General features: G+C 45.5%; 1 protein-coding gene across 2 annotated transcripts in view; it reads left to right on the top strand.

Annotated features, from left to right (window-relative positions):
• Positions 1–25335, top strand: part of LOC113587152 (astrotactin-2) — a 266976-nt gene that overhangs the window by 51501 nt on the left and 190140 nt on the right. For both annotated transcript variants that reach the window (XM_035526959.1, XM_035526958.1), the window contains exon 2: positions 1561–1748. In XM_035526959.1, the coding sequence (XP_035382852.1) occupies positions 1561–1748 (188 nt within the window). The remainder of the gene's footprint in view (positions 1–1560; positions 1749–25335) is intronic.

Here is a 25335-nt window from a genome sequence, read left to right as displayed (position 1 = left end):
ATTTTATCTGAAAAGCCTTCAGAACTTCTCAAATAAACAGAACAGTTTCACTGCCTACAATTCGAGAATTTGACAGCACACCTGTCACTTACCTGAACACTTTCTGCAACACAGTTTGCATTGTCTCCAAATTAACAATATCCTTACCAAAAAAAGAGAGACTGTTTTTCACAAGACCTACAAACTAAATGTATTTTGCACAACTAATTAGTCGTTAGTAGCTAGAAAACAAGCAAGCTGTGTCACAGAGCGCCTCGACAGCAAGAATGGAACAAACTCGCTCAGCTGTGTGTGTGTGTGTGTGTGTGCGTGTGTATGTGTGTGCGTGTGTGTATGTGTGTGCGTGTGTGTGCGTGTGCTCGCTCCGTTAACCCCCCTTGAGGGCTTTGTTCCTCTTCTCCTTCTCTTCTCCCCCTTTAAACAGTGCTAACCACCCCCGGGGTCTGGGCACTTTCTGATCTAAAGCTGAGCGTGCTGACGCAGAGCTCTTGGTAATGTATGAACAGGTCCTGCGTGGCACGCTTGTGATTTGTGAGGAGGGCTTAAGGACTGAAGTCAGTCAAGCAGCATCTTTTCGTCCCACTGCTTTTCTGATAACGATTATTGGCTCAGGTTGATAGATCACGCTAATCGGGCCTGCATGCATTGTTTTTGCTCCGTTTGCATTGATTTGACTGATTTATCTCATCGTTTGTTTTGCTGTGGATCGTGAGCAGAACTCGTGGATAATGAAACCGTCGATGTAATTAAGTCTGTTTGCTCTGTTTCTGCTTTATTGTTGAAGTGGTGGCTTTAATTGGCTGTTTGGTAAGTGAGCTCGAGGGTGTTAGCAAAGTAATAAACACCTGCCCGTTTCGTGAATCTTCAAAGTCCGAAGTTGTTGGAGGCGCTTTGGCGTTGCTCAGTGTCAGAGCAGATTCAAAGTGCATTTAACAATGTCATCTTCAGTTTAAGCATGTACAGTATTGGGGGTGTCTAAATCTAAATCAGAAAGAGGGCTTTCACTAGTACATGACCTGTTGTCCTTACCTGAGCACAGAGCATCACCTCGATATAGGGCGGAAGGTTAGTCCAGTCCGTTGTGGAGATCCGGGTATCCGCTCAGCCTCTCTCTAGTTGAGGTGTCATTTTATGGACAAAATGCCCACACAAACACAAAAAGCGATAAAATGAACAGAATGAACTACATAATATGGTACAAAGTACATGTGCAAAAATGAAGTTCGAATGCTTGCAGTTGACAAAGCCTTTGGTATTTTGTATTTCAGAAAAAGGAAATTAGGAAAAAAGGGGGAAAAAACAGTGAACCAGAAATAGCAATTTAAGTCATTTAACAGTTTATGCCCACCTGAATTGCCCTGCAGTACTTCTGAAGAAAAAAAAAGACTTCCTTGCTTGCTGTTTTTACAAAAACAGTCTTGCTTGATATCTCAGCTCAAACCTTTTACATAAACCTACTTACCTACAGCTCTATTTTTAAATGCTTTAATGATCTCTCTCTCTCTCTCTCTCTCTCTCTCTCTCTCTCTCTCCCCCCCCCCCCCCCCCCCCGGACTACAGAGATGTCAGGGACAGGTGCGGACATCTCCCAGGTGCACTGGAAGCAGCAGTGGCTAGAGAACGGGACGCTCTTCTTTCACGTGTCCATGAGCAGCTCGGAGCAGCTGGCGCAGGCCACGCAGCCCACGGTGCACGAGCCTTCTCAGGACCTGGATGAGCACGTACACCTGCTACACCTCTCCGTCATGGTAACTGCCCGGGGTGGGAGGAGCACCGTGCTCACAGCTTGGGACCGTTTCCTTAACCTGCCGCACAGACCGTGCTATACGTAATATATTATATCTCGCCACAGCTCAGAGTATCACCATAGATGCCATCTGCAATAATATATGGATTTTCCAATTCAGTAAGGGCATGCACATAAGTGTCTATGTCCATGCAAGCCATGGGAGGGGTTTGATGAATTCTTGGCTTTAATCTGTAGCATCGTTGGAAAGCTTGAATGAATTTCAGGTCCCTTCATGTTCTGTTAAGGTACGGAAAACAGATAGATTCATGTACAGTAATTGTCTTCTGGGAGGTGCTGGATGTCTAGACATACACCAGATAGAGATCTAACTTTAAGCTTCTTCTTGCTGTCTGTCAGCTACACAGAATTTTTTGACGTCCATACACCAGTATAATTGAGACAAACCAAAACCAGTGATAACATTGCCCCAAACAATCATTAGCGTTCGTTCCAAGATGCATGGTATCCATTAGAGTATAATTTAAAATGGCATAACAGCTTCTTTACTGACCAATATATATATATATAGGGACAAATAATGAGAGGTGCTAAAGGTAAGGCATAGGTGAGGTGCATGACAAGGGGTTGGGGACAGGATGGCACAGGGAAGCAAAACAAAATGAAAGCTCATGGCACACACAGGACAAAGACAGACTAAACCAAGACAGATGGGTAAACAATTATTATTCTGACAGACGTGAAATGTTCGGACCGACAGCCAGGTGGGGACTAGCGAACAGGTTTCCTTTTACCTGGGATTGTCCAGCCCATTGGGACGCGAGGCATGTGACTGTGTGGTTGCACGGCCCAAGGCCCGAGGCATGCTCTGCTGTTTTGAGCGAGCATCATTACCGGTAATCCTGTCAGCTCCGTGACAGTCAAGGCACATGCTCTCTTTTGCTGTCGCTCAGGCTCCTTCTCCTCCCCCGGTTCGTGATCAGAAGCTTGATAAGAGATTCTCAGAGGCACAGGCTTCTGTCAAGAAGACAGAGCTAAGAAATGCATGACGGAAATGACTACTTCTCTGCGAGGGTTGCTGTGTGATGTGTGAAGCTGCATTTGGCAAATAAGCTCGTCAAAACCAAAACCGCCGAGAGGATCTACTGTATGCAGTGTGTTAAATTGCTAACTCAGTGATTTAGTGACTCAGTGATTCAACCCTACATGATACATTATTTATATATACAATTCTAAGAACGTGTCCCTGACAGCAAAGGATTGAGGCTATGATGTGTGGTTTGAATAGTGGAAGGTTACTGAATACATAGCAGAGCTGCAATATTCACAATATATTCTTTATTAGCATTTCAACTGCAATATTTGTTTATTTTTCTCCAAATTAAAATTTACGTAACTCTCTGAAATAGCAGTTTATGCATATTACAAGAGGCTATCCTCTGTATCAGAACTGTGACTGCATAGGTACTTGTCATTTGGTATATTAAATGTGTCTAGTCTTTGTGGAGTTAGTGAAAAAGATGGTAAAAGGCTGTATTCAGTTAGTCATTTTTTTGTGTTTACATGTCTCAGTTTGAGGTATGATTCTGAGTCATATTATTCATCTAAATACACAGAGGCCTCACTAAATACCTGGTAAGTTAAATATTTGCAGTACATGGAGGTTGTGATGAATTCATTTTCTGATCAAAAATGGTCTTACAAAGACTTGAGACGTCCCCCGCTTTCATATGCATGAGATTTAGATGTTGATTTCATAGCATTGAAGGACGATTTGCACTTTGATGCTTGTTGCCCAAGTCAGAGCTTGTAAAGGGGCAATTTAGGATTGCATGGAGGATAATTACCTTTAATAGACCCAGAGTCTCCCAGGCAACAGGGCCTTCTGATTTTTATTCATGTATTCATTATGAATATGAAGTGTTTACAGCTCAAGATTTTTGGGATCGAATGTATTCCCCTTAGTGACCTTCATATACTGTCGGTGATTCCTACCTAGCAACAGGTTCAAACGCTGGATTGTGTGGCTCATCATGGTCCCATAGAGTGAAAATGACACTCAGATTCCGCTTACAAGCACATTCCAGTCATCTGGTCTGCTCTGCACCTCCATCTGACTCCCGTCGGTGGAGACAGCGCATTGTTTAACAAGCTAATCGCACTGCATTAGGCACAATTACACGGTGGGACAAACACAGAGGGTGGCTTGCATTATTCTGCTTTAATTGGAACACTTGCCACTCATGCTGCAGAAATGCCAGTTTACCAGGATAATGATGACTCTGTAGGATATGATTTTACCTCCACCGTGTCTCGGAGAACTTGGCCAGGCAGGCGACAGAAACCACAGAATCGGTTAATGAGTTTCAAGTCGTTTAATGTGCTCACAGAGAAGGAGAGAGGTTATTGAAATGTCTGCTGGAGGGTTGGGAGGAGCTGGAGGATGAGGAGGAGGACGATGATGATGAAGAGAAGCATGGAGTGAAGAGAGCTCTCCCTCTCTGGGCTGTAGTTCTTCCGGCCGGGGCCGGGGGGGTCACGGTTAGCAGGAGGGGGTCTATGTGTGGCATTTGTGGGACCAGCATGGATATGCACGCGTGCATATTTAAGCAGAGCACAGATATACCGTAGGTATCAGGCGGCACTGTGACAGCGCACGCGTTGCCACGGGAGAGATGAGGGCAGATGCGTTCTGCTCAGCAGCGGCAGTTCCGCCCGGCATGCGTGCAGGTCGCCTGCAGCCTGCAATCATCTCTTCACACATCCAGCGCTGTTGTAGCTGGTTTCCGAGTAAGAGCAGGTGCATTAAAAATATAAAGAAAGAAAAGAAAAAACAGACCGGCTTGATCAGCCTGTGCCGAACTGATGCTGTAGCTGGGAGTGAAATTCAGTGATATCTGTAAAGCTATGAAGTTTATGAGTCAGACACTCCATCTGTTACATAGTCTTGGCCTCAGTTAATTATCTAGCACCCAGACCAGCTGCTTGGTCCTATTACCGGAGTATGCCCCACCACCAGCCGTCTAAGTCTCTTGCTAGTTCATGTTGACGTTCTGTATGTATATAAATCCGGCCCAGGCTGGCCTCAGTTGTTCATGTCTGGTGCCTGTTCGCTGCCCTCAGTCTCTCCTGTCCTGCTACTCTTGGTGCTGGCCTTTGCCAGCCCTACCGCTGGTCTAGGGAGGACAGTTGGACGTGGCCGGCCCTCGCGGGGAGCGTTGGCATGCAGGTGGCGTCGGCCCATCTCTGCATAATCGCTCTGCTGCACATGTGACGCTGCGCCTAGCTCCCTGGCATTGCCTCGGGGGCCTTACGAGCACCATTGATTTAGCATCTCATCCTCGCTCGCGAGATATGAAACAGCAGGTTTCAGTCAGCAAAGCCGAGGGTGGTCTCCTGTCACCTCGGCCATCTTTCATGCTCCAAGTCTGGGGCTGAACCAGAGGCCAACGCTGTGTGGATTTGAATGGGGGGGGGGGGGGGTGAACAGTGAAACAGTTCTGTTAGCAGCACAATAACGGGAAAGTGATTTTAATAAGCAGCAGGCTGCAAGGATGAATCGTCTCATCAGGTTCCAAAGAAATGAAATCTCAGAGACCTGCGGCTTTTCTTCTGTCTGGTACAGCACAAATATACAAAGTAGTTGCCTGTTATGTTCATTAGTCTGTATATTAATTGGCTAAGAAAATAACATAGCCCACCTAAAATAGCTAGACAAGGTCACAGGTATTTTTTCGGGGGGGATTTTACTTAAAAAGCTATCGAAAAGTTTTTGGGTTTGTGCAGACAAGGTCTTGCTAAATTAAATTTGTGTAAGTTATACTACTGCTAGCACCATTACTACTGCTGTCATTACCATTACACCCATGCCGAATTGAATCTGGTCTGCCGTAATGGATCATATGGGTTGTATCATGTGCAACTCGAAGCTGCCTACTGAAACAAACCACAGTAGTTGCAACTCTGCACCTGACAGAGTGAGGCGCTGGATCAGTGCATGAAGCATGCCCAGCGTGCAGGGGCGGAGCGTCCTCCCCGCCTGCACCGGCGATGGAGCCGAGCCCCGAATAAGCGTGTCGCGCAGGATCACTGCCTGCAAACTGCCAGGCGCTCGCTGGAGAAGACCAGGCGGGAAGCTTGTCTGTTTTGAGGTGCAGGAGTCATAGCTCTGGTATGGGGCGAGACGCACCAGTAAACAAACAAACAAACAAACACGTGGCGCGTCTAGTGGAGGAGAACAAGCACACCTGCTTCCACGCCTCGGCTTTATGTGCATGCCTGAGAGAAAGCGACAGAGCTGACCTGATAAGAAAGCTCAAGGCCTTCAGACGGCGTTCCAGATGAAGGCTCTGAAACAGAGGTCTAGGTGGCGGCATGCTATAAAACCCCTGCTGAAAGGACGGTGTGTCCAGGGTTCTGTAGGGACCACAGGTAGCAGGCCCAGAAGAGAGCTCAGCTAGAGTCCTGGCAGGCAACACTTGCTTGCATAATCTTCCTTTATTATGAAACTCTGTACATGTTTTATGGATTTCCCTATGAAAGGCTAAGCCCTGGAAAACAAGGATACTGCCAATTAGAAAAGAATTAGTGCGAGCCAATTTTCTGCCTGCTGGTGATTCATTTGTCATTTGTGTCACAGAAGTCTGTTCGAGTGTGCGGTGGAACTGACAATTTGACAATATCTGTCAGCTGGGAAAACATCATAATGCAGATGAACTGAATAGCTGAAGGACTGTATGAATTGCCTCTGGGTTGTTCTAGGTTGTATATATAAGGAGCATATGGAGGTACCAGAAATATGGTTGACATTGCCTAGTTTTTGACCGTTCCCAGCCCTAACAAATTTGATCTGCACTTAGCCCAAAAATACTAGAACATTAGTGGGAGAAAGAAACTTCAACATTTACATGCAAACACAAATTGTTGAATACAACCCCCCCCCCCCCCCCCAAAAAAAAAACCCACATATACACACACACACACACACACACACACACACACACCTGATGGTATTGTTTTGGGAGAAAAACATACCAAACAGAATGATAAACCAAACAAATAGAATCATTTCTAAACATTATCACATAAATAAATTTCAAGTGAATAAATTACTGAATACATAAGTTTAACCAAGAAGCATTTCATTAGAAATACATAAGCTGGTTTCTTGTCTTGATTTGTTGATAATGCTCACTCGCTAGCTGAGGCTAAACTTAACTTTCTAGTGCTTGGCTGACAGCTTCAGTCCAGTCACCAGCTTCTGGTCTTTGGAGACCTTTTCCAGTTTATGACTCATTCTTTGAACTTTCTGAGCTCTTCGCTCGGCTCCAAATGACTTCATATATCTCTCAACCAGCCCCTGTCTGTCACCATGGCATGACTCCCTGTTTCACAAATAACTCGGCGTCGAAAATGACACTGGATCATAAGTAGAAGTCCAGTGAGTAAAATGTCAGGCATCCTAAAGAGTGCTTGAAGAGAGGCATTTCAGATGTAGTAGTGCATCACGTCATTACTACACATAACCAATTTGTGGTGTGCCCAGAAAAAAAAACAACAACTTTGTATCGCAAAGTCTTTTACTTGTTTTATACATTAAATAGTTATTAAAGGATGGAGTATAAATGGTCAGCCAAAGCGCACTCCAATCCCAGTACACACACAGAGACAGCAAGGGAGAACAGAAGACCCTTCCAAAGCCACACCCCCATCAGGTATTAGGCTGGCTTCTGAATGAGTGCACTTTCTTGGCTGTATCACCACACCACTGTCGTCCTGCACACGTTAATTATTTCATTAATTAATCTGTTATCAGTGCGGTCTCGGTTACATTTCGAGTAACGCTAAAACCTTAATAGTTTCCACAGCTAAATCACTTCTTTGGCCTGTGATCTTTTTTATTGCTGTGCGTGACAGGCCCTAGGCCTGAATAGCACAGAGATCGTAATTATGATACCGGTGTTAGCCAGGAGCTCATAGATCCTCATTATGAATCTGGTATTCGCAAGATGCCACAGTCAACTGTGGCGACTATTCAGCATGAGCTTTTCGTACACCTGATATTAAAATGCAAGCTGGAGGTGCGTATGGTGTTCTGATAACAAGAGGTGGCTGCTAATAGCATATGTGGTTATGTCATGGATGTGGGTATCTCGCCCCAGGTTCACGGCGAGTTCCCCTCTGGCTGACCAATTTAAACCCCAGCGTGCACCTATATTATTTATTCATGCTGCGTTGGTTAATAATGAGCTCCCCGGTGCACAGTGCAAATGTGCATATAGTTGGGAAGACAACAGCGCAGTGCTCCCGGAGTTCAAAAGTGTCGTGCAGCAAAAAGGAAACGAAAAGAATAAAAGAGGGAAAAAGAGCGTTTTTGCATTGCTAAGCCCCGCCTCGCCTTTTTCCGTGCTGAGGATTCAGTCGCCAGCTCTTTTCACAAAAACACGATGGACGTCTAATTGAGTTATCGCTTGTGATGTTTACATTCTGGCAGTTCTCAGTTACATGGCTTGGCTTGGTGTTGACACAGACGCACTGTGGGTGATTGAAGGGCATGGTGGGTTGCGTACTGCAAGAGGACATTTAAATATGTCCTTACTACGTAAACGTATCCAAGCTGTGACACTCTCCGTCCGATACTGTATTTAATATGCTGGATTTTGAAAAAGCTTATTTTTAGTTCGCTTGACTGATGGCCCTGACATACTGAATAATGTCTTGTATACTGAAATCTTGTTACTGGAGTGTGTGTGTGTGTGTGTGTGTGTCCGTGCGTGTGTTTGGCTGTGGGGGTGGGGGTGCGCAAGCATGTGTTTGTGCATGTTTGTGTGATGGGAAAAGACAAAACCAAATGAAAACCTTCCAGACATCACAGTAGATATGCTGGCCAATGTTTCCTCTTCGCGTCCTGTTAGTGCAGAAAGCGAAGGTGCTGATGTTGAATCCCACGCGGTGCCCTGCTCTGTCCCTCACTAACTGTGACTCAGGTGCTGGCACGCGCTCGTCCTGACAACGAGATCTGCCGTCTGTTAGACTCATGCTGTATAAATACATTTATCGGCGATGAGATTCAGTAAGCAATCAGTATTCAGTAAGCAATTCAGTAATCTCAGTATCTCCATTAGATAAGCATGTGTAGATAAGTATGTGAAGCGTATGTATTGCTGTAGATAAGATCATTCTTCTGCCCCTCATGGTGTCTGAGGCGTTTCTGCTCACGACTAAGCAGCGTAACCCCTGGCGTCTGCACTGCCTCAGGTTCCATCGGCTCGCAGTGCCTCTCTCTGTTGACTGCGACTAGTCCCGACTCGTCTAGAAGTTCTGCTCACAGGAACGTGGCCAAAATCACTGACTGATTGTTTATTATTCTGTGTTTGTCCGATACAGAATTATTTAGTTTACTTTTCGTTGAGTTACTCAAAACAAATGACAAATATAGATGTCATGTGATGGCTGGCCAGGTTCTTGGAAGTTGAGCTCTCTGGGGAGGGTTGTTATATAATAGGCAACTCATGTGATTGGTGCATTATGGAACTGGAGCCCATGTGGGTGAGGAGGATCAAAGCTAACCAACAACTAAAGGGAAGCCGAAGTGAAACACACAAAAGAGCTATCTCCTGTACGGGGACAGAATTTAATGATTTTGATGAACAGTAATTACACAGTAAAGAATACCTTGTGCCAGACTGTTTCCTGGGATCGGAGGATAAAGGGATTCTCTTTAGGGTTTTTTTTTTTCAGCCTGTGTAGTTACATGTGCTCGCTGAGGGATCATTTTTTGGGCTTGAATTAAGCGTAGTGTGGTGCTAAACTGTGTGTCATTGGGTATTCCACTGGCCTTTCCCTGCTGATGATGCATTTTATCTTTGTTCGTGACTTTATCCGAATCTGGAAAAAGCATGGCTTTGAGTAGACAGCTGCTAATGGGACTTCAGAAGAGACTGGGCGACAATCCGAGGACACGTTCCAGGGTTCCTCAGCCTCCCTTAGCCCCCAGTCAAATTTCGAAGGTTCGTCCTTTCCCAGGGCTTATCCACTGATTCAGACTGAGAACAGCTGTTTGCCCCCCTCACTTTTAACTCCTGCGAGCGCGTGAGACGGCAAGGATGCTCGGTGCCGTGAACGGAACGGGTGTAGACGCCTAATTAAACATCATTAGCTAGTTCTACGGCTGGGAGAGGCTTCACCCAAAGCCACTTTACACAGAGACCCAGCCATATGTGGTGAGAACAGGACACCCAGTGCACCCACTCCACGCCTGGCATCACTCGTCTGCGCGCTGTGGCATGCGCGCAGACCCGGTCTACGCCCAGTCGCTTGGCGAAGTCCGTGGGCCTGCGTGACTCTGAGAGGAGGGGACAGGAATGACCACGCCACCCTGGTGCCATGCACCTAGCATGGAAAGCATAAACGCACCACTGAATCTAACAAAGGAGAGGAATATTGGAGCTTCCAGAGCTTTGTGTGTGTGTGTGTGTGTGTGTGTGTGTGTGTGCGCGTGTCCGTGTTTTAACATTGTGCCAAAAGAAAATCAGAAAATTACTCCAGAACTGTACGACTATCACAGGACGGAGGAATTTTGAGTGCTTAAACGTGTTCAGGGTGGACTGGATTAAACCGGAAGTGCATTAAGCTTTTTTGGATCTTAGGTGCCCCCAGTTCTGTATTTATCATCCAGTTGTAAAGCCAGTAGTCATTTGCTTCCTCCCTCTGTCATACAGCAGCGCAGGCTAAACCAGCTTAGCTTATTTAATTCCAAATGAATAAATGAGTGTTACTATAGCTAGAGAGAAGGAAGGAAGTTACACCTGTTACAGACCCAGAGCTAGAAGAGCTGCTCACTGAAGGTGCTTCTGGGAAAATGAGTCCCATGCTGTTCGTTTCAGCTTTAATGGACTTTAATGCATAACAGTTTGTTTTTTCCTTTATTTCTTGGGTGTCCCCCTGCAAGGGCTTGTGTGAATATCTAAACCACAGTGATTATATGTGAAATATCTGTAGGGCAAATTAATATTTAACAGGATTTACACCTAATTATTGAGGTGTAAAATATTAATATTAGGCTCCAGGACAGGAGCCTGGCACAATTTCAGTACAGTGTGATAAAGAGACTAATTATAGATGAAAGTTAAACTTTAATAAGTGTGCTCATAAAGGCAATGTAAGAAATGTGGACCCTGTCACATTTTAACCTCCCAGCCAAGAGCCTGGATTTTAAAAAAAACACCAAAAAAACAAGTAATGTGACTAGCATAGAGTCAAATTGAATGTTGCCTAGAGACACTTCAGTAGAAAACTGGTGAGCCACATAGGCTGACAAGGGCAGCACACAAATACCTAAAACACCAAGACGGACAGTTCAATACCCCCAAAGGGAGCCATTTATTGAAATTAGCGGCAGTGACGTTTTCTGCATTGGCTCTTTTTTGTCATCCTCGCTGAGATCGGCGCCGGAGGGACTTGGACCAGGGAACGCTAGTCTGCCACCGTCCAATGTGTTGTCTGCATGCATGGGAGGAAGAGAGAGGAAGAGGGAGAGAGAGCGTGGGGGAGTGAGAAAACAAAACAAAACAGGTCGTTAAGCTCGGAGCTCTCCTCCCCACACACTGCCCTGCTGGGCGCCGGAGTGGCTGTATGGATGGCGGCTGTGTGGGAAGAGAGTGGTTGGAGGCACTTCCCCCGAGAAAAGAGCTGTGGCCAGTGTTAGTCCCAAAAAGGCTGGGATGTTGGGGAGGGGTGGAGACTTCAGCACCTGGGACAGCGCCCAGTCGCCCCTAGACATCTTTAACCCGCTCCTTTTGGGCAGGGTGGCACTGAATGGCATCATTGATATTTGTTTCTGAAAATAAGTAAGTCCGTCGGGTTGCAGAGGACTCCGGGAAGATCTGTTTTGCAGTGTTACAGCATCGTTCAACATTGTCTGTGTAAAAGAGCTACAGTCCAATCAGTGATCAATGCTCAGTTATCATCCCTTGCTTAGAAAGAATATATTTTTACACTGTAGTCGAGAGAGAGAGAAAGAGAGAGAGAGATACTAATATTAGTACTAATATTAATAGTCATCATTTTGAGCCATTGTTTTAATAAGTTGTATGTTGATTTTACTGTTTATTTTAACCTCTTGTGAGGTCAAGAGTCAGATGCACTTTAGTGTACTGCACACTACATAAAAACTCACATTGTCGTACAGTAAGTACACACTCACACACACACACACACACACACACACAAACACACACACTCTCACACACACACACTACACATATGGAGACTCACTACTCTTGAGCTTTCAGAGGAAGAGGAGAGAGCATGATAGTACCAGGAAAAGCTAAGAAACATTGAGTTTCACAGTGGCCTTGGCCAGACTGCGTGTGTGTGTGTGTGTGTGTGTGTGTGTGTGTGTGTGTGTGTGTGTGTGTGTGTGTGCTTGCCGCCTTTCAAAAACAAAGAAAAAAGTCTTTGTAAGTGCAGCAGCAGCAGAGCATAGGCGGTCTAGCCAACTTTAGAAATCCAGGCGGGGGTAGCCGCCCTGGACCCCTGCTCAGACTGCACCACTGCACTAGACCACAGGGCAGGCTGGCTGAGCTTGGCCTGCACTCACTCCTCTGCATCAGATGGAAAACAACATATGGGGTCCTTACTGTGATGGCAAAAATCCTAAATTCATGCCACAACCAAGACTTCTTGATTACATTTCCTGTGAACACTTGGGAACACCCATTACTTGGAATTAATTACTTCAGAACGAAAGATAATTGATAGGCACTTTGCTAGAGCTTATTGATTAAACATCAAAGTGTAATAAACATATTTTTATAGTATGGAGTCAAGGGCTATAAAATTGACTTCTCATTACTCTGTCATAAACATTGGACATCGCTGTGCTTGTAAAACCATACGATTGAGCCGGCAGGCAGCAGCTAAGTTCACGGCCGAGTTTGTGTCTCTGACTGCTGCTTCGGGGGCCCTGGTCTCGCTGCACACTCTGCGCTCTCAGCTAATCTCAGCTCGCGGCGCAGGCGCTTGGCAGGCGGCTGGAGATCGGCGGCATGGGGCCTGGAGGAAGCAGAGGCTCCCTCCGTGGTGATCGATGGTGGAGGCTCCTCTCGGCATTCAGATTCCTCATTTCTCATTTGGAGGCCTCAGCCATCGCGTGTTGCTCGGCGGTTTCAGTTCTGAGATCTTCATTGGTGCTCGCGTCAACAGCATGTAATGGGCTTTGCTCTGCTCACTTCCCCTTTCTCTCCCTTATCCCCCCTTTTAGTCTCTCTCTCTCTCCCTCTCTCTCTTTCTCTCTCTCTCTCTTTCTTTCTCTCTCTCTCTTTCTTTCTCTCTCTCTCTCTCTCTCTCTCTCTCTCTCCCTTCCTCTCTCTCTCTCTTTCTGCAGGCAGGGTTCAGCACGGTTATCTGTCATAATGAGTTTTGTGCATTTATTATATTGCAAAGGGGAACCATTTTTTCCTTTTCTTTCCTTTTCTTTCCTTTCCTTTCCTTTTCTTTCCTTTTCTTTTCTTTCCTTTCCTTTCCTTTCCTTTCCTTTCCTTTCCTTTTCTTTTCTTTTCTTTCCTTTTCTTTCCTTTCCTTTCCTTTCCTTTTCTTTTCTTTCCTTTCCTTTCCTTTCCTTTTCTTTTCTTTCCTTTCCTTTCCTTTCCTTTCCTTTCCTTTCCTTTCCTTTCCTTTCCTTTTCTTTCCTTTCCTTTCCTTTCCTTTCCTTTCCTTTCCTTTTCTTTTCTTTTCTTTCCTTTTCTTTCCTTTCCTTTCCTTTCCTTTCCTTTCTTTCTTTCTGCGCCTCCCGGTATATTAGGTGGCTGATATGATACTGTGTGATATCCAGCAAGCTCTAATTTTAGTTACCATACCGCCAACTTAATATGCATGTAGTGCCCGTACCACTGTTGTGAAAAGTCAGTGCTTTTGTGACAGCTCTGTGGTTTAAAAATGACAGAGGTGCTTCGTTTATATTAAGAAGTTGGTAAAGGAGAATTTCTGTTCACTGCTTTTCATAACACACACGTTAAACATATTAATTTAATTATTTCTTATTTCTGGTACTTGCTGCCTGGGCATTAATGTAGCACATACTTATATGAACATAGGTAGTTAAGCACAGGTACATGTTACATGAACACAGGTAGTTAAGCACAGGTACATGTTACGTGAACATAGGTAGTTAAGCACAGGTACATGTTACATGAACACAGGTAGTTAAGCACAGGTACATGTTACGTGAACACAGGTAGTTAAGCACAGGTACATGTTACATGAACACAGGTAGTTAAGCACAGGTACATGTTACGTGAACATAGGTAGTTAAGCACAGGTACATGTTACGTGAACACAGGTAGTTAAGCACAGGTACATGTTACGTGAACATAGGTAGTTAAGCACAGGTACATGTTACGTGAACATAGGTAGTTAAGCACAGGTACATGTTACATGAACACAGGTAGTTAAGCACAGGTACATGTTACGTGAACATAGGTAGTTAAGCACAGGTACATGTTACGTGAACACAGGTAGTTAAGCACAGGTACATGTTACGTGAACATAGGTAGTTAAGCACAGGTACATGTTACGTGAACATAGGTAGTTAAGCACAGGTACATGTTACATGAACACAGGTAGTTAAGCACAGGTACATGTTACGTGAACATAGGTAGTTAAGCACAGGTACATGTTACATGAACACAGGTAGTTAAGCACAGGTACATGTTACGTGAACATAGGTAGTTAAGCACAGGTACATGTTACGTGAACACAGGTAGTTAAGCACAGGTACATGTTACGTGAACACAGGTATTTAAACATGGGTATATATTACGTGAACACAGGTTAGTTAAACACAGGTGCATGTTACACGAACACAGGTATTTAAACACAGGTGCATGTTACATGAACACAGGTTAGTTATACACAGGTGCATGTTACATGAACACAGGTAGTTAAGCACAGGTACATGTTACGTGAACACAGGTAGTTAATCACAGGTACAATGTTTTAGTATAGGGCTATTCAGGTCTGAATAGTATTCAGTTTTCAGTCCTGGATTTTGTGGTCCCTGATAGTTTACTGAACATTTATCACAACTGATTGATGTAATTTTGTTATCACACATGATTCCTAAGTAAAGGGAGGTTAGAAGCTTTTATAGCACCTGGACGTCAGACCTTCACTAGCAATGATTTCAAATCCCAGCACCGAGCTCGGTCTGTGCATGCTGCTGGATATTATATTCCGTAGTCCTTGATTTTACTCCAGATCCACGGTAGTGTGCCTTCTTTTCCTCGTCTAGTCCTGCCAGTAGGTTGTCATTTTCCCATTTGTGATTGTGTGCTTGGCGAGCGATAATGGCACTTTCCTGGATGGCAGCGACACCCTTTTTCCCTCCACACTTTCCTTACTTGAAAGCAGGATGTGCAGGCAAATTGGATGGGTCGGCTTTTTCCCGGGCTGAAATGGAGCCAGCCGGAAGATCGCGCACCTAGCCAGTACGCTGAGGCTCAGTCTAAATGAGTTACAAACAGGCGCCCACTTTAACGTGGCTTGTTTGCCATTAAATATCGTGGCAGGCCGCGTTGCAACACGCCTTCCTGAGATGAATTGTGCCGCAGTGGTGCTCTTGTGTTGGTTGGGGCGCGTGTGTTCAGACCTGCCGAGGCTTGAGGTCCTGTCGCTCAGCGCACCTTTCCGGGAGTCAGCATGGTTACTATGGTGACGGTTACTGGTGGAGACTGGGTGTTCAGGGAACAGACAGAGCAGAGCAGAGAGGGCTTGAGGAAGAGGGAGATTATTGGATGTGGAGAGGTTAACAGTAAGCAATGCTGCTACACTGAAGTGGGTTTGGTAGTCTCCAGCAGGGCTGAGGGAAGAAAACAAAGATTTGTGTGTGTGTGTGTGTGTGTGAGTGTGTGTGAGTGTGAATGTGTGTGTGTATGTGTGTGTGTGTGTGTGTGTGTGTGTGTGTGTGTGTTCTTTTGTTGGAGCACACTACTCCTTTCTGACATGGAGCTTTACAGTCTGGCTTCAAAAATCATATTCATCTGCACTGATATAGGAAACACTGAAACTAAGCATTTAGGATCGAAAAAATCATCATCTTCATAGAGACATGCCACACATGTAGACTTGATCTGGGAGCTACATGCCATAGTTTGGAGCATCTCTTTTAGCCAGGTGTTATGTTCTATTAGCACATTCATTGTAAATAATCGCTCCACGAAGCTCTCTTGGTAGCGTGAATTCAGTTGTTCACCTGGTCAATGACAAAATCTGACTGAATTCAGCTCCAGTTCCTGCACAACAGCAAATAAAGAATCTCACTGTTGTGATCCAGTGGATCAGGAAGCACATGCCACCATTGCTGTGCATGTGTATGTGTGTATGTGTATGTGTGTGTGTGTGTGTGTGTGTGTGTATGTGTGTGTGTATGTGTGTGTGTATGTGTGTGTGTATGTGTGTGTGTGTGTGTGTGTGTGTGTGTGTGTGTGTGTGTGCGTGTGCGTGTGCGTGTGTGTGGCATCATAACTTCACAATGAATCAAAGGAAGGCAGTCAGCCAGTGTAGATTCTGTTAGCTCAGCTTCAGCTAGTAGTGAAACAGATAAATCATGGCTCCTCACGACAGCGGTGCATCTGTTTGGCACATTCGAGTGATACTAACTGAGCCTCGGATAATATCGGCATTTCCTACTGCATCGCCTGTAATCATGCATGTTTTTAAGGTGGATTGAGAACCCAGCAGATACGCTTAACAGGTCCACCTGTCACATCCTTTAAGCGTTTCGCACTGGCCGCCCCACGGTTGTCTTTTACCTACACAGACGCTGCTGCGATCGGTAAAGCCCAAGTCATCCTAATGGGCAACATAAGTAGCACCTGCAGTTCCAGCAGGCATTGTGCATTCCCCCTCTATCTCTGTCTCGGCTTCTGCTTCGCTTTCCAGGCATCCCTTGGCCTCCCGTAAACTTTAATCTGCAGCAGCGAGACCGCTCAGCATTTCTCTCTTCCCTTCCCTCAACCTCCCTTTCTTTCCCACCCCCATCCCGCCGTTCCATAATTTACCTCCAGGCCGGCCCTTTCGGGCCCACTCGCCCCGGCCTGGCTCCCCCTCCACAGATTAAAATGTGACAAAAGGGAACCGGGGGAGCATTGATCATGTGGACAGGGTTACGGAGAGCGCGCAGGTACGCTGGGCTGCCCGCCAGCCCACGATTGATGAGGCAAGGCCGCGGAGTGTCAGTCCGGAGTGTGGCCCGGGGGGCAAGAGAATACTTCCTTCCCCTGGCCTTTTCGCCCCCGTTGGCCGGGTGAACGCGAGCAAGGGCCAGCCGGGGTTAAAGACGGAGAACGGGCGCGAGGCAGAAAGCTGTCGCTTCAGAAGCACGTCAGCTCTGATGCTGACATGCTGGAAGGTTTTCATTTGTTTTGAACAGATGACAAAATGTGGATCCTTCGCTCATGGCCGAATATTATAAAAAACACTTTCTAACAGCCTCGGCTGTTAATTGTACCGAGCGCACCAACGTATATCCATGTGGACGAAGGTCGTTATTGATTTAACATGAATAAGGCAAGTAATTCATTAATTATCCCCTTCTAAACGAAGGTAGCTAGTTAGAGCTGGATGCCGTGCAGAGCCATGGCACTGGAGTAATGAGATTTGGCTGATCAACACCATCGATCAGTTTCTAACACGAGGAAGTAGAACAGAAAAAAATAAAATAAAATAAAAAGTACACTCCCAGTAGCGCCTTAAGAGACCCATAATCAGCTTGGATAATTGTCATTCTTCTGAGACTCAAAGTGAAGGCTTTCAAGGGTGCTGGAACCAAAGATCTTTTCTTCTGGCTTTGCTTTCTTTCCACATTATTAAGTTCCATTGTCATGCAGACAAAAGAACAACAACGCACCGTATATCGGCCTGAGCGTTGTGTTTTTTGATTATTTAAACAGATTCACATTATGAAGAGAAGAAAAGGGAATGCTGAGCTCACCCCGTTTAGCTGCACACTTCGTGTCTTACATTTGTGTGGACATCAAAGAAAGTTAAAATGAAGTGTCAGCGCATGCCAGCGCAACAAAAGATTTATTATAATTATTCTTATAATATTCTTATAATTATTCTTATAATATTCTTATTTATTTTTGCTTGATTGAATGTTGTTGTATGGGTTCTCACCCTGAAAGGTCTGACCATTAGGAACAAATTATCAGTCAGAAACTTCGTTAACAGCTTTTCTTTTTTTTTTTTTTCTTTCCCCGGACTCAAGTCTTTCAAAATGGCCTGAAGCCTGGATTGGCCAGATCTGCTCTGCGTGCAGTGTGCGCTCAGTGCGCTGAAAGCCGTAGCCACCGGTGCGGCGCCTCTGCCAGACTCCGACGCCCTTCCTGTCATTCAGCACGCAGATGCGTAGGCCTTGGACTGGCTTTTTAGAGGACATCCAAGTATAACTCGACCGAGTCCACGTTTTCAGACAGCAGGAGGAGAGATGCCAGGGAATGGTGATTAAATATCAACACACGGACAAACACATGGATGTCGGGGTGGACGTGCCGTGCCGTGGCCCACAGAAAACTGCCGCAGTTTTTCGAATTGACCTTCATTACAGGAGTTACAGGAGATGCCTGATGCAAATATGTATGCACACAAAAAAGACTGCATGCATTTGGGCATTTAGAAATCTGAGTAATAATAATAATAATAACTAGTAATCACTGGAAAAAATAATTTTGTCTGTATGACATACGGCGTAGGACTTATGGATTAGGATGCATATGGGTGCGCTGTAGCACCACCTATAGTACGTTGGTATAGAGTTTCACGCCTATAGGACTTACGGTAGGAAAGGACTTAAGGTAGAAAAAGAATAAGAAAAAGTAGAAGAAAAATAAGAAAGAAAAGGGTTACCATAACAACAACAACAACAACAATAATAATAATAATTATAATAATTATAATAATAATAATAATAGTAACGAAGTGGCAGTGCAGCATGATAACAGGAAATGGTGCAGTATTTGTAATTTTCCACAGCAGTTTTGGTTTGGCCCCAAACTCTTTATCCTCTTTGTCCTGTGAAGTGAATCCAAGCTCGTCTTTCTGCATTAGAGTGAGTGCACATGTATGCTAAGCATTCCGCAGTTGCGCTTTGCACTGGGAAGGTTCACAACATCCTGACAGGGCCCTTACCGCAGGTTGGCTAATTTCTTAATTACCCAGCATCACCTGATAGACAGCTTCTCTGCCTTAATCCCCCCCCCATCTCCATACACAACTTCAACTGTGCAAAGATTAGAACAGGAAGCTTCCATATCTAATTAACCTTAATGCTCTCAGAGACATTCTCTACCAACTAGCCTGCCACCCCATTCAATCCAAGATCCTCTGCAGGATTCTTTCCTTTTTACTTAAAAATTTTTTTTTTTTTTTTTATTAACGACCTTGCGATTAAAGCACTGGTGGAGGGTCGACCAGGCAGAGAGGCGTCTGGGAGATGCTCGTTACCTCTCTGCTGCTCTAATGATGGCAGATGTGGATGCTGGTCTGCATTAATGACTGTAGTGTCAATTTACATCTGTATGCGCTCAGAAGATTTGACTGCCAGGATTCTAGCTGTTTCGAAGTCATTAGTCTTCCCGTGAGTTTTCCAGACCCTCTGGGAGATGTTGATGCTGTGACTGTAGATCTGGCAGGGGCCCCGGTGGAAAGGAGGAAGTTTGGGCCAGCTTGTATTTTTCGGGTAAAAAGATGCTAATGCATCAAGAGTAAGTGCCCATTGAGTAAAAGACACTTTTGCAAATTGCAGAGCCAGCTCTTCAGCCGTTCCAGAACGGGCTTCAAGTTTGGGGTTTGTTGTTGTCGTCGTTGTTGTCGGGGCTCTGCTGTTGTAGATAAGCTAGACCGCCAGTTGCAGTGTCACATGACTGGTGTTTAAACTCCTGATTAAAAAAAAAGAAAATGCACAGAGGGACTTTAAAATGTAGTAAAGTAATGAAGGTGTAGAGACATAAGTACAGTGCGGAAATACACGCCTTTCCCTCCATCCCAAATCTTGTTTGTTTTACATTTAGTTAGATCTCGGAAGTGCCGCGTGCCAAGTGGCTCATGTCTCTTTCCCGGGTTTCCTTCCCTTCTCCTTACTGCTTTCCTCGATCAGTAAGCGCGCAGAGCCCAGACGTCAGTGCAGGACGTCATCTGAGCGTCGCCCTGCTTGGCTCGAGTTCCTGTCAGACGGGCAAAAAGCCTGTTGGATGAATCACTTTGCGCGAGGCCCTCAGCCCCTGTTCTGGAGAGCGTCTGGCGCTGGCGGCCGGGACAGCGTCTGTCTCCTCTGCCGCTGGCGGGAGCATGGGGAGTGGAGACAGGGAGACGTGGAGGCGCTGAGAGGAGGTAGCGTTCGCACGGTGAGCTCCTTCTGCGCTGACAGCGCTGCTTTGGCTGGCAGCAGCCGACAGGTGTGGAAGGACCGCAGGCTCTTCCTTGCAAATGGATTGGAATGAATGTTGAAGCCTGTGCTCTTAACCGCCAGACCTACAGTATTTGTCATGCACACACACACACACACACACACATGCACGCACACACACACACACACACACACACACACACACACACACACCTACAAAAAATTCTTACCAGCAAAATTCTTAACAATTCCTGTGACCTAAATTTTAATCCTATAGCCTTAAACAAATTCATAAAAAAAGAACTATGTCTGATTTTGCTGAGGGTGTTTGGTAGATGCATGCCCACACTCTGCCATACAAAAATGGGCTTTTCTGAAAAGCTGCACTTTTCTGATGTGTCTCTCCAACTCTCGTGGTGGGCGAATGAGGACCAGCTTTGCTCTTGGCTTTCCTCCGTGCGTGAACTGTTTATGGCCACGGGCGATACACATGCTCCGCTGTCTCCGTTTGGTGCTGACTGATTGATCACTGACCCAGTGTATCGTGTCACAGTTGATCAGGAGGCAAAGCAGGAACCCGTGTCTTCTGCTGCCTTGGCCTGTGCTTTGCTGGTGTTGGCTGGTCGTAACGCCCGCTCAAAACAGCTACACAGAGGCAAACAGGGGCACCACTCTTCCGCACAAGCTCTGGGGCACTTCTAAGGATGTCAGGCAAATGAGCAGGGCTCGACGGCACAACCTAAATCCCGGTTGGCATTTCTCTGTCATTGGCACAAGGGTTTATTTAAAAGAACATGCCAGAAAGTGAGGGGAGCGGCCAGGAGCTTCAGCCGGCAGTGCTAATTTAACACAGTAATGAGCACGCCACCATGAATGATTATCAGGCAATTATATTTGGTTACCATGCAAACAAGGAGCATCATGGGATGTCATGAAAGACAGAAAGAGGAAAGAAAACACCGGCATGTCTTTACAATATGAAAACGACTAACAAGGAGCCTGGCAACCATTAGTGTCATACTAAACCATTCACTATGGGCTTGTCTGAACATTAAATGTGCCTTGTTTCTTTTTGGTACATGTGGGTCTTTTGTGGCATGACAAATTGAGATTCAATTGTTGGCTCTGGGGTTTTCTTTTTAGCCAAATGTGCACTATGATTGCAATCAAACAAATTTACCGGACTTTGAGGATAAAGTGAATTTAGTTGGTGCTCATCCCTACAGCTTATATACATTACTGTGAAGTACACAAGTTGTCCAAAGAAACAGGATGTCTTTCATCAGTTGTTAATCTAAATTTGCTCCCTGGAATCCTCTTCTCATATATTGCAGTCAAAAGACGTAACATGAGCATGCCACCAGACGTATGAATATTCATGATGGAGCAGTCAGGCACCTCCCAGTTGACGACAGTGCTCAGCTGGGCTCCATGTGGCTCCGTGTCATTTACAGGTATCCCCTGTAACACTCAGTAGATGAGGCAAAGTTCCTGGAGCTCAGTTCCAGTGCTCCTCTCCTTAATAACACTCCCACCTGCCTAATAACACCTGCCTAATAACACCTGTCTAATAACACCCCCCACCTGCCTAATAACACCTGCTTAATACCACCTGTGTAATAACACCTGTCTAATAACACCCCCACCTGTCTAATAACACCTGTGTAATAACACCTGTTTAATAACACCCCCACCTGCCTAATAACACCTGTCCAATAACACCCCCACCTGCCCATTAAACCCCCCATATGCCTAATTACACTTGCCTAATAATACCTGCATAGTTGCACATGCCAAATAACACCCTCCAACAGCTTTATAACACCTGTCCACTACCTTATGTCAGGCCTGGTCAGGGCCTTAAGTCAGACACTCTACACCAACTTGGGACTGGCGGTCGGTGAATTTGGCTTTAGCTGGGGATCACTTTGGTAAATTGTACGGGGACATTAATGCCTGGCGTAGTGGGACTGCTAGAGAGAGTGATAAATGTTTCCATTACCCAGAGACTGTTTAAATTCACTGCATAAGGCACATGCAGTGGTGTCAAGAACAGTAGTCAAGTGGGAGAGACGGGCTTATTGCTTTTCTTTGCCACTTTCCAAGACTGCCCTACGTGTGCATTTCAGATCACTATGAACACAAGTGATGGTTCTGCTTCTTCACCTCAATTTATTCGAAACTGCAGCTGCCACAGATGTTCACACTGTTTTGTATGTACATGGGCATGAGTGTGGATATCTGTGAGTATTTGTGCGTGTGCGTGCGTGCATAATTATTGGGGTTCTATGTGTGTGTGCGTGCATACTCAATTATTGTGTGTGTGTGTGTGTGTGTGTGTGTGTGTGTGTGTGTGGATGCTAGACTGATGGCTGTGCTTCTGGGTAATAGCTTGGGTTCAGGAGGGCACCCCATAACTCGCCATCGACAGGCACCCGCGCAGAGCAAGGTGACTGGCACACCTGCCCTCCAAGCCCAGGCATGGCCGAGTGGATCAGGCAGGACGAGGAGCACAGGTGATACGGCCATATTGAGCTGGGAGATGAGCAGGGGACACCAGCTGGGAGGTACACTTGGAGAAGACGCCGTCTGGCTGGTTTCTGCTCAATATTCACAGGTTGAAATCAATCAGATGAGATGATTGAGGTGGGATCACTAAAGGACCCTCAGTCCTATCAGCTCCGTGTGCCTTCGGGATATAATAGATTATTGAATTTCATATGGAGCCTGATGATAATTTTGCAGTGATTATGGTAATATTGCCTGGACCCGTGGCACACCACATGTAGAAATAAACACCGCAGTCCCTTCAAAGATTTCGGTTTCAGTTACTAAAATGTGTGAAATTGTGAAGCATGGAAGCATATATATATATAACCCTGCGGGGCATTGCAAGAAAATGAACCCTTTTCCTGATTCATTTGTAGTTCTGAAAACTGCTGCTTTTTTTTTTTTTAACTTGGTGCACTTGAGGGCTTTGTCGTTTCACCCAGGCTGTACGCAGTAAGTGGCATGCACCCGTGAGCTTGTGAGCACTGCGAAGTGCTTTTCTGCTGTCTTCTGTTTTCCCTGAAGGTTATGGATTAATAAGGCTTCTTCTGAACGCAGCTGGAGGTCTAACGTCTTCCCACAGTCCTCAGTCACTGGCTGCTCTAGAGCCATGAGTGCCAGAGAGGAACAAGCCACGGGCGCTGCTGTCAAACAGGGATGTCCGTGGCAGAGATGAGATGGAGGAAACAAGTTTGAATAGAGGAAAAGAATGAGATCCGGCCGGGAGGGAGCACGGAGCAGCAGACGCTCTCCGGTGCAGAAAGAGCCACTCTCGTGCAAGGTTCACCTCGACTTCCCCTGGGCATCGATCCCCACCTCCCTCTCCCCCCACCCACCCCCACCCTGGCGGGTACAATTCCAGACTGAACACATGTTGCCGTTCGTGTATGTGGCCGTGTGTGTGTGTGTGTGTGTGTGTGTGTGTGTGTGTGTGTGTGTGTGTGTGTGTGTGTGTGTGTGTGTGTGTGTGTGTGCGTAAGCGCACAGGTGAATGTTTGTGCATCGTTCCGGAGGATTTTCCTGGAAAGATTAACATGTGCTTTGCGTTTCATTTCCGCGTGTTCTGGCAGAGGCGGGCAGCCTTGCCCAGGGCTCTGATGCTGGAGCAGGAAACAGGAAGGCAGGTGCCGGGATGTGCTCCAGTCTGCTCATCGGATTTCAGCCCTGCAGGTTGTCCTCTGGCATGGTGTGGAATGTCTCCACGACAAGAACAGAGAGCTCAAATCAGTTTGTCCTCTTTGCCTTACTCTCCATTTGTCTCTCTGTAAAACCAGAATGAAATTGAAATTCCATGTGTATCTAATCTAGAAGAAATACTTTATGTATACCTCCACTTTTAATTATTTAAAAATAAACAATAAAAAATAGTCAACTATTCATCTATTTCCCCACTCCCAAGCTATTTAATACTGATAAATTAATCAGTGAATTGATCAGCGTTAAATTTTATGGATTTTATGGATTCCCAACAATGGAATGGGAATTTTCCCTTACCATTTCTCTTTTGTGCTCTCACTCTCTCTCTCTCTCTCTCTCTCTCTCGCTCTCTCTTTCTTTCTCTTTCCATTTCACTCTCTTGTTCTCGCTCTTTCTCTCCCTTTGTCTGTTGAAATTGGAATGAAATTGGAATGAAATTTAGAAGCACTATTTACTCCAGAGGACATAGTGTGTGTACATGCACACTATTAATTATATAAATAAATAAAAATTACATGAATACTCAATCATTCATAACCTCATTAGGAGTTTAAAAAGCATTGTTTGGGATTTACAAATCCATTCATTTTATTAGCTAGTTTTATATTTATAGTGCTTTATGTATGGTGCTGCATTTGTGCATTGAGCATTGAAATGGCATGTCTTCAAAGCCTGCGACTGCTTTGCCAGATGGCCTCAGAAGTCTGCCATGGTTAGACTGTTTGTTTATTATTAATTCTCTCTTAACCACTGCGCGAGAACATGGGTGTGTGTCGTGATTGCTTGGTGTTTGGCCAGAGCTTCTGAATGACGGCAAAATTCACTGGCAGAACTGAAAGGAAACAAAAATCCAAAACCAAATGCAAGCAACCCTAAAGCAAACATGTAATTTATTGATGTATTCCGTTCTGCTTTGGGGTGCTGTTTTAAGTGTTTTAAACGATTGGTCTGATGCCGTAACGCGGTGGTGGAACCTGCAGTAGCTTCCAAGGCATCCGCTACGGTTTTGTTCTAAACAAATGTGTTGCTCCAAATGTTCTCGTTCGTGTAACAGACATTACCCAGAATGCTGACTCCCTACTGATGTAGCGCCGAAACGTGCAAAAGTGAACCGCGGTGTTATTGCGCAACGTCAGGATCTGTAATACTGTAGTACGTCAGAATCCGTTTTACGTTATACTCCAGTTTAGTACAATAACTTTTTTCCCCCTTCAGTCCCGTCTTACTCCCTTCGTTTGCAGGCAGGAGTTTAATTCAGCAGGTACGGGGCTCTCCTTGACCCTCCGCAGGGATCTGGGATATTAAGAAATGACTTATTTTTCCGCGTTTAACTTGGAGAGAATTTGGTTTTCAGTGGCGGGGCAAGTGGGAGGGATTAATGAACGTATCTGGTGATGCGTGAGGCACTCCCGTCCACGCCAACCTGTGCGGACGCCCG

Source organism: Electrophorus electricus, chromosome 6, assembly GCF_013358815.1.
Source record: "Electrophorus electricus isolate fEleEle1 chromosome 6, fEleEle1.pri, whole genome shotgun sequence".
Taxonomy (NCBI): domain Eukaryota; kingdom Metazoa; phylum Chordata; class Actinopteri; order Gymnotiformes; family Gymnotidae; genus Electrophorus; species Electrophorus electricus.
The sequence above is the reverse complement of the archived record's forward strand: the minus strand, read 5'-3'. Positions and strand labels throughout refer to the sequence as shown.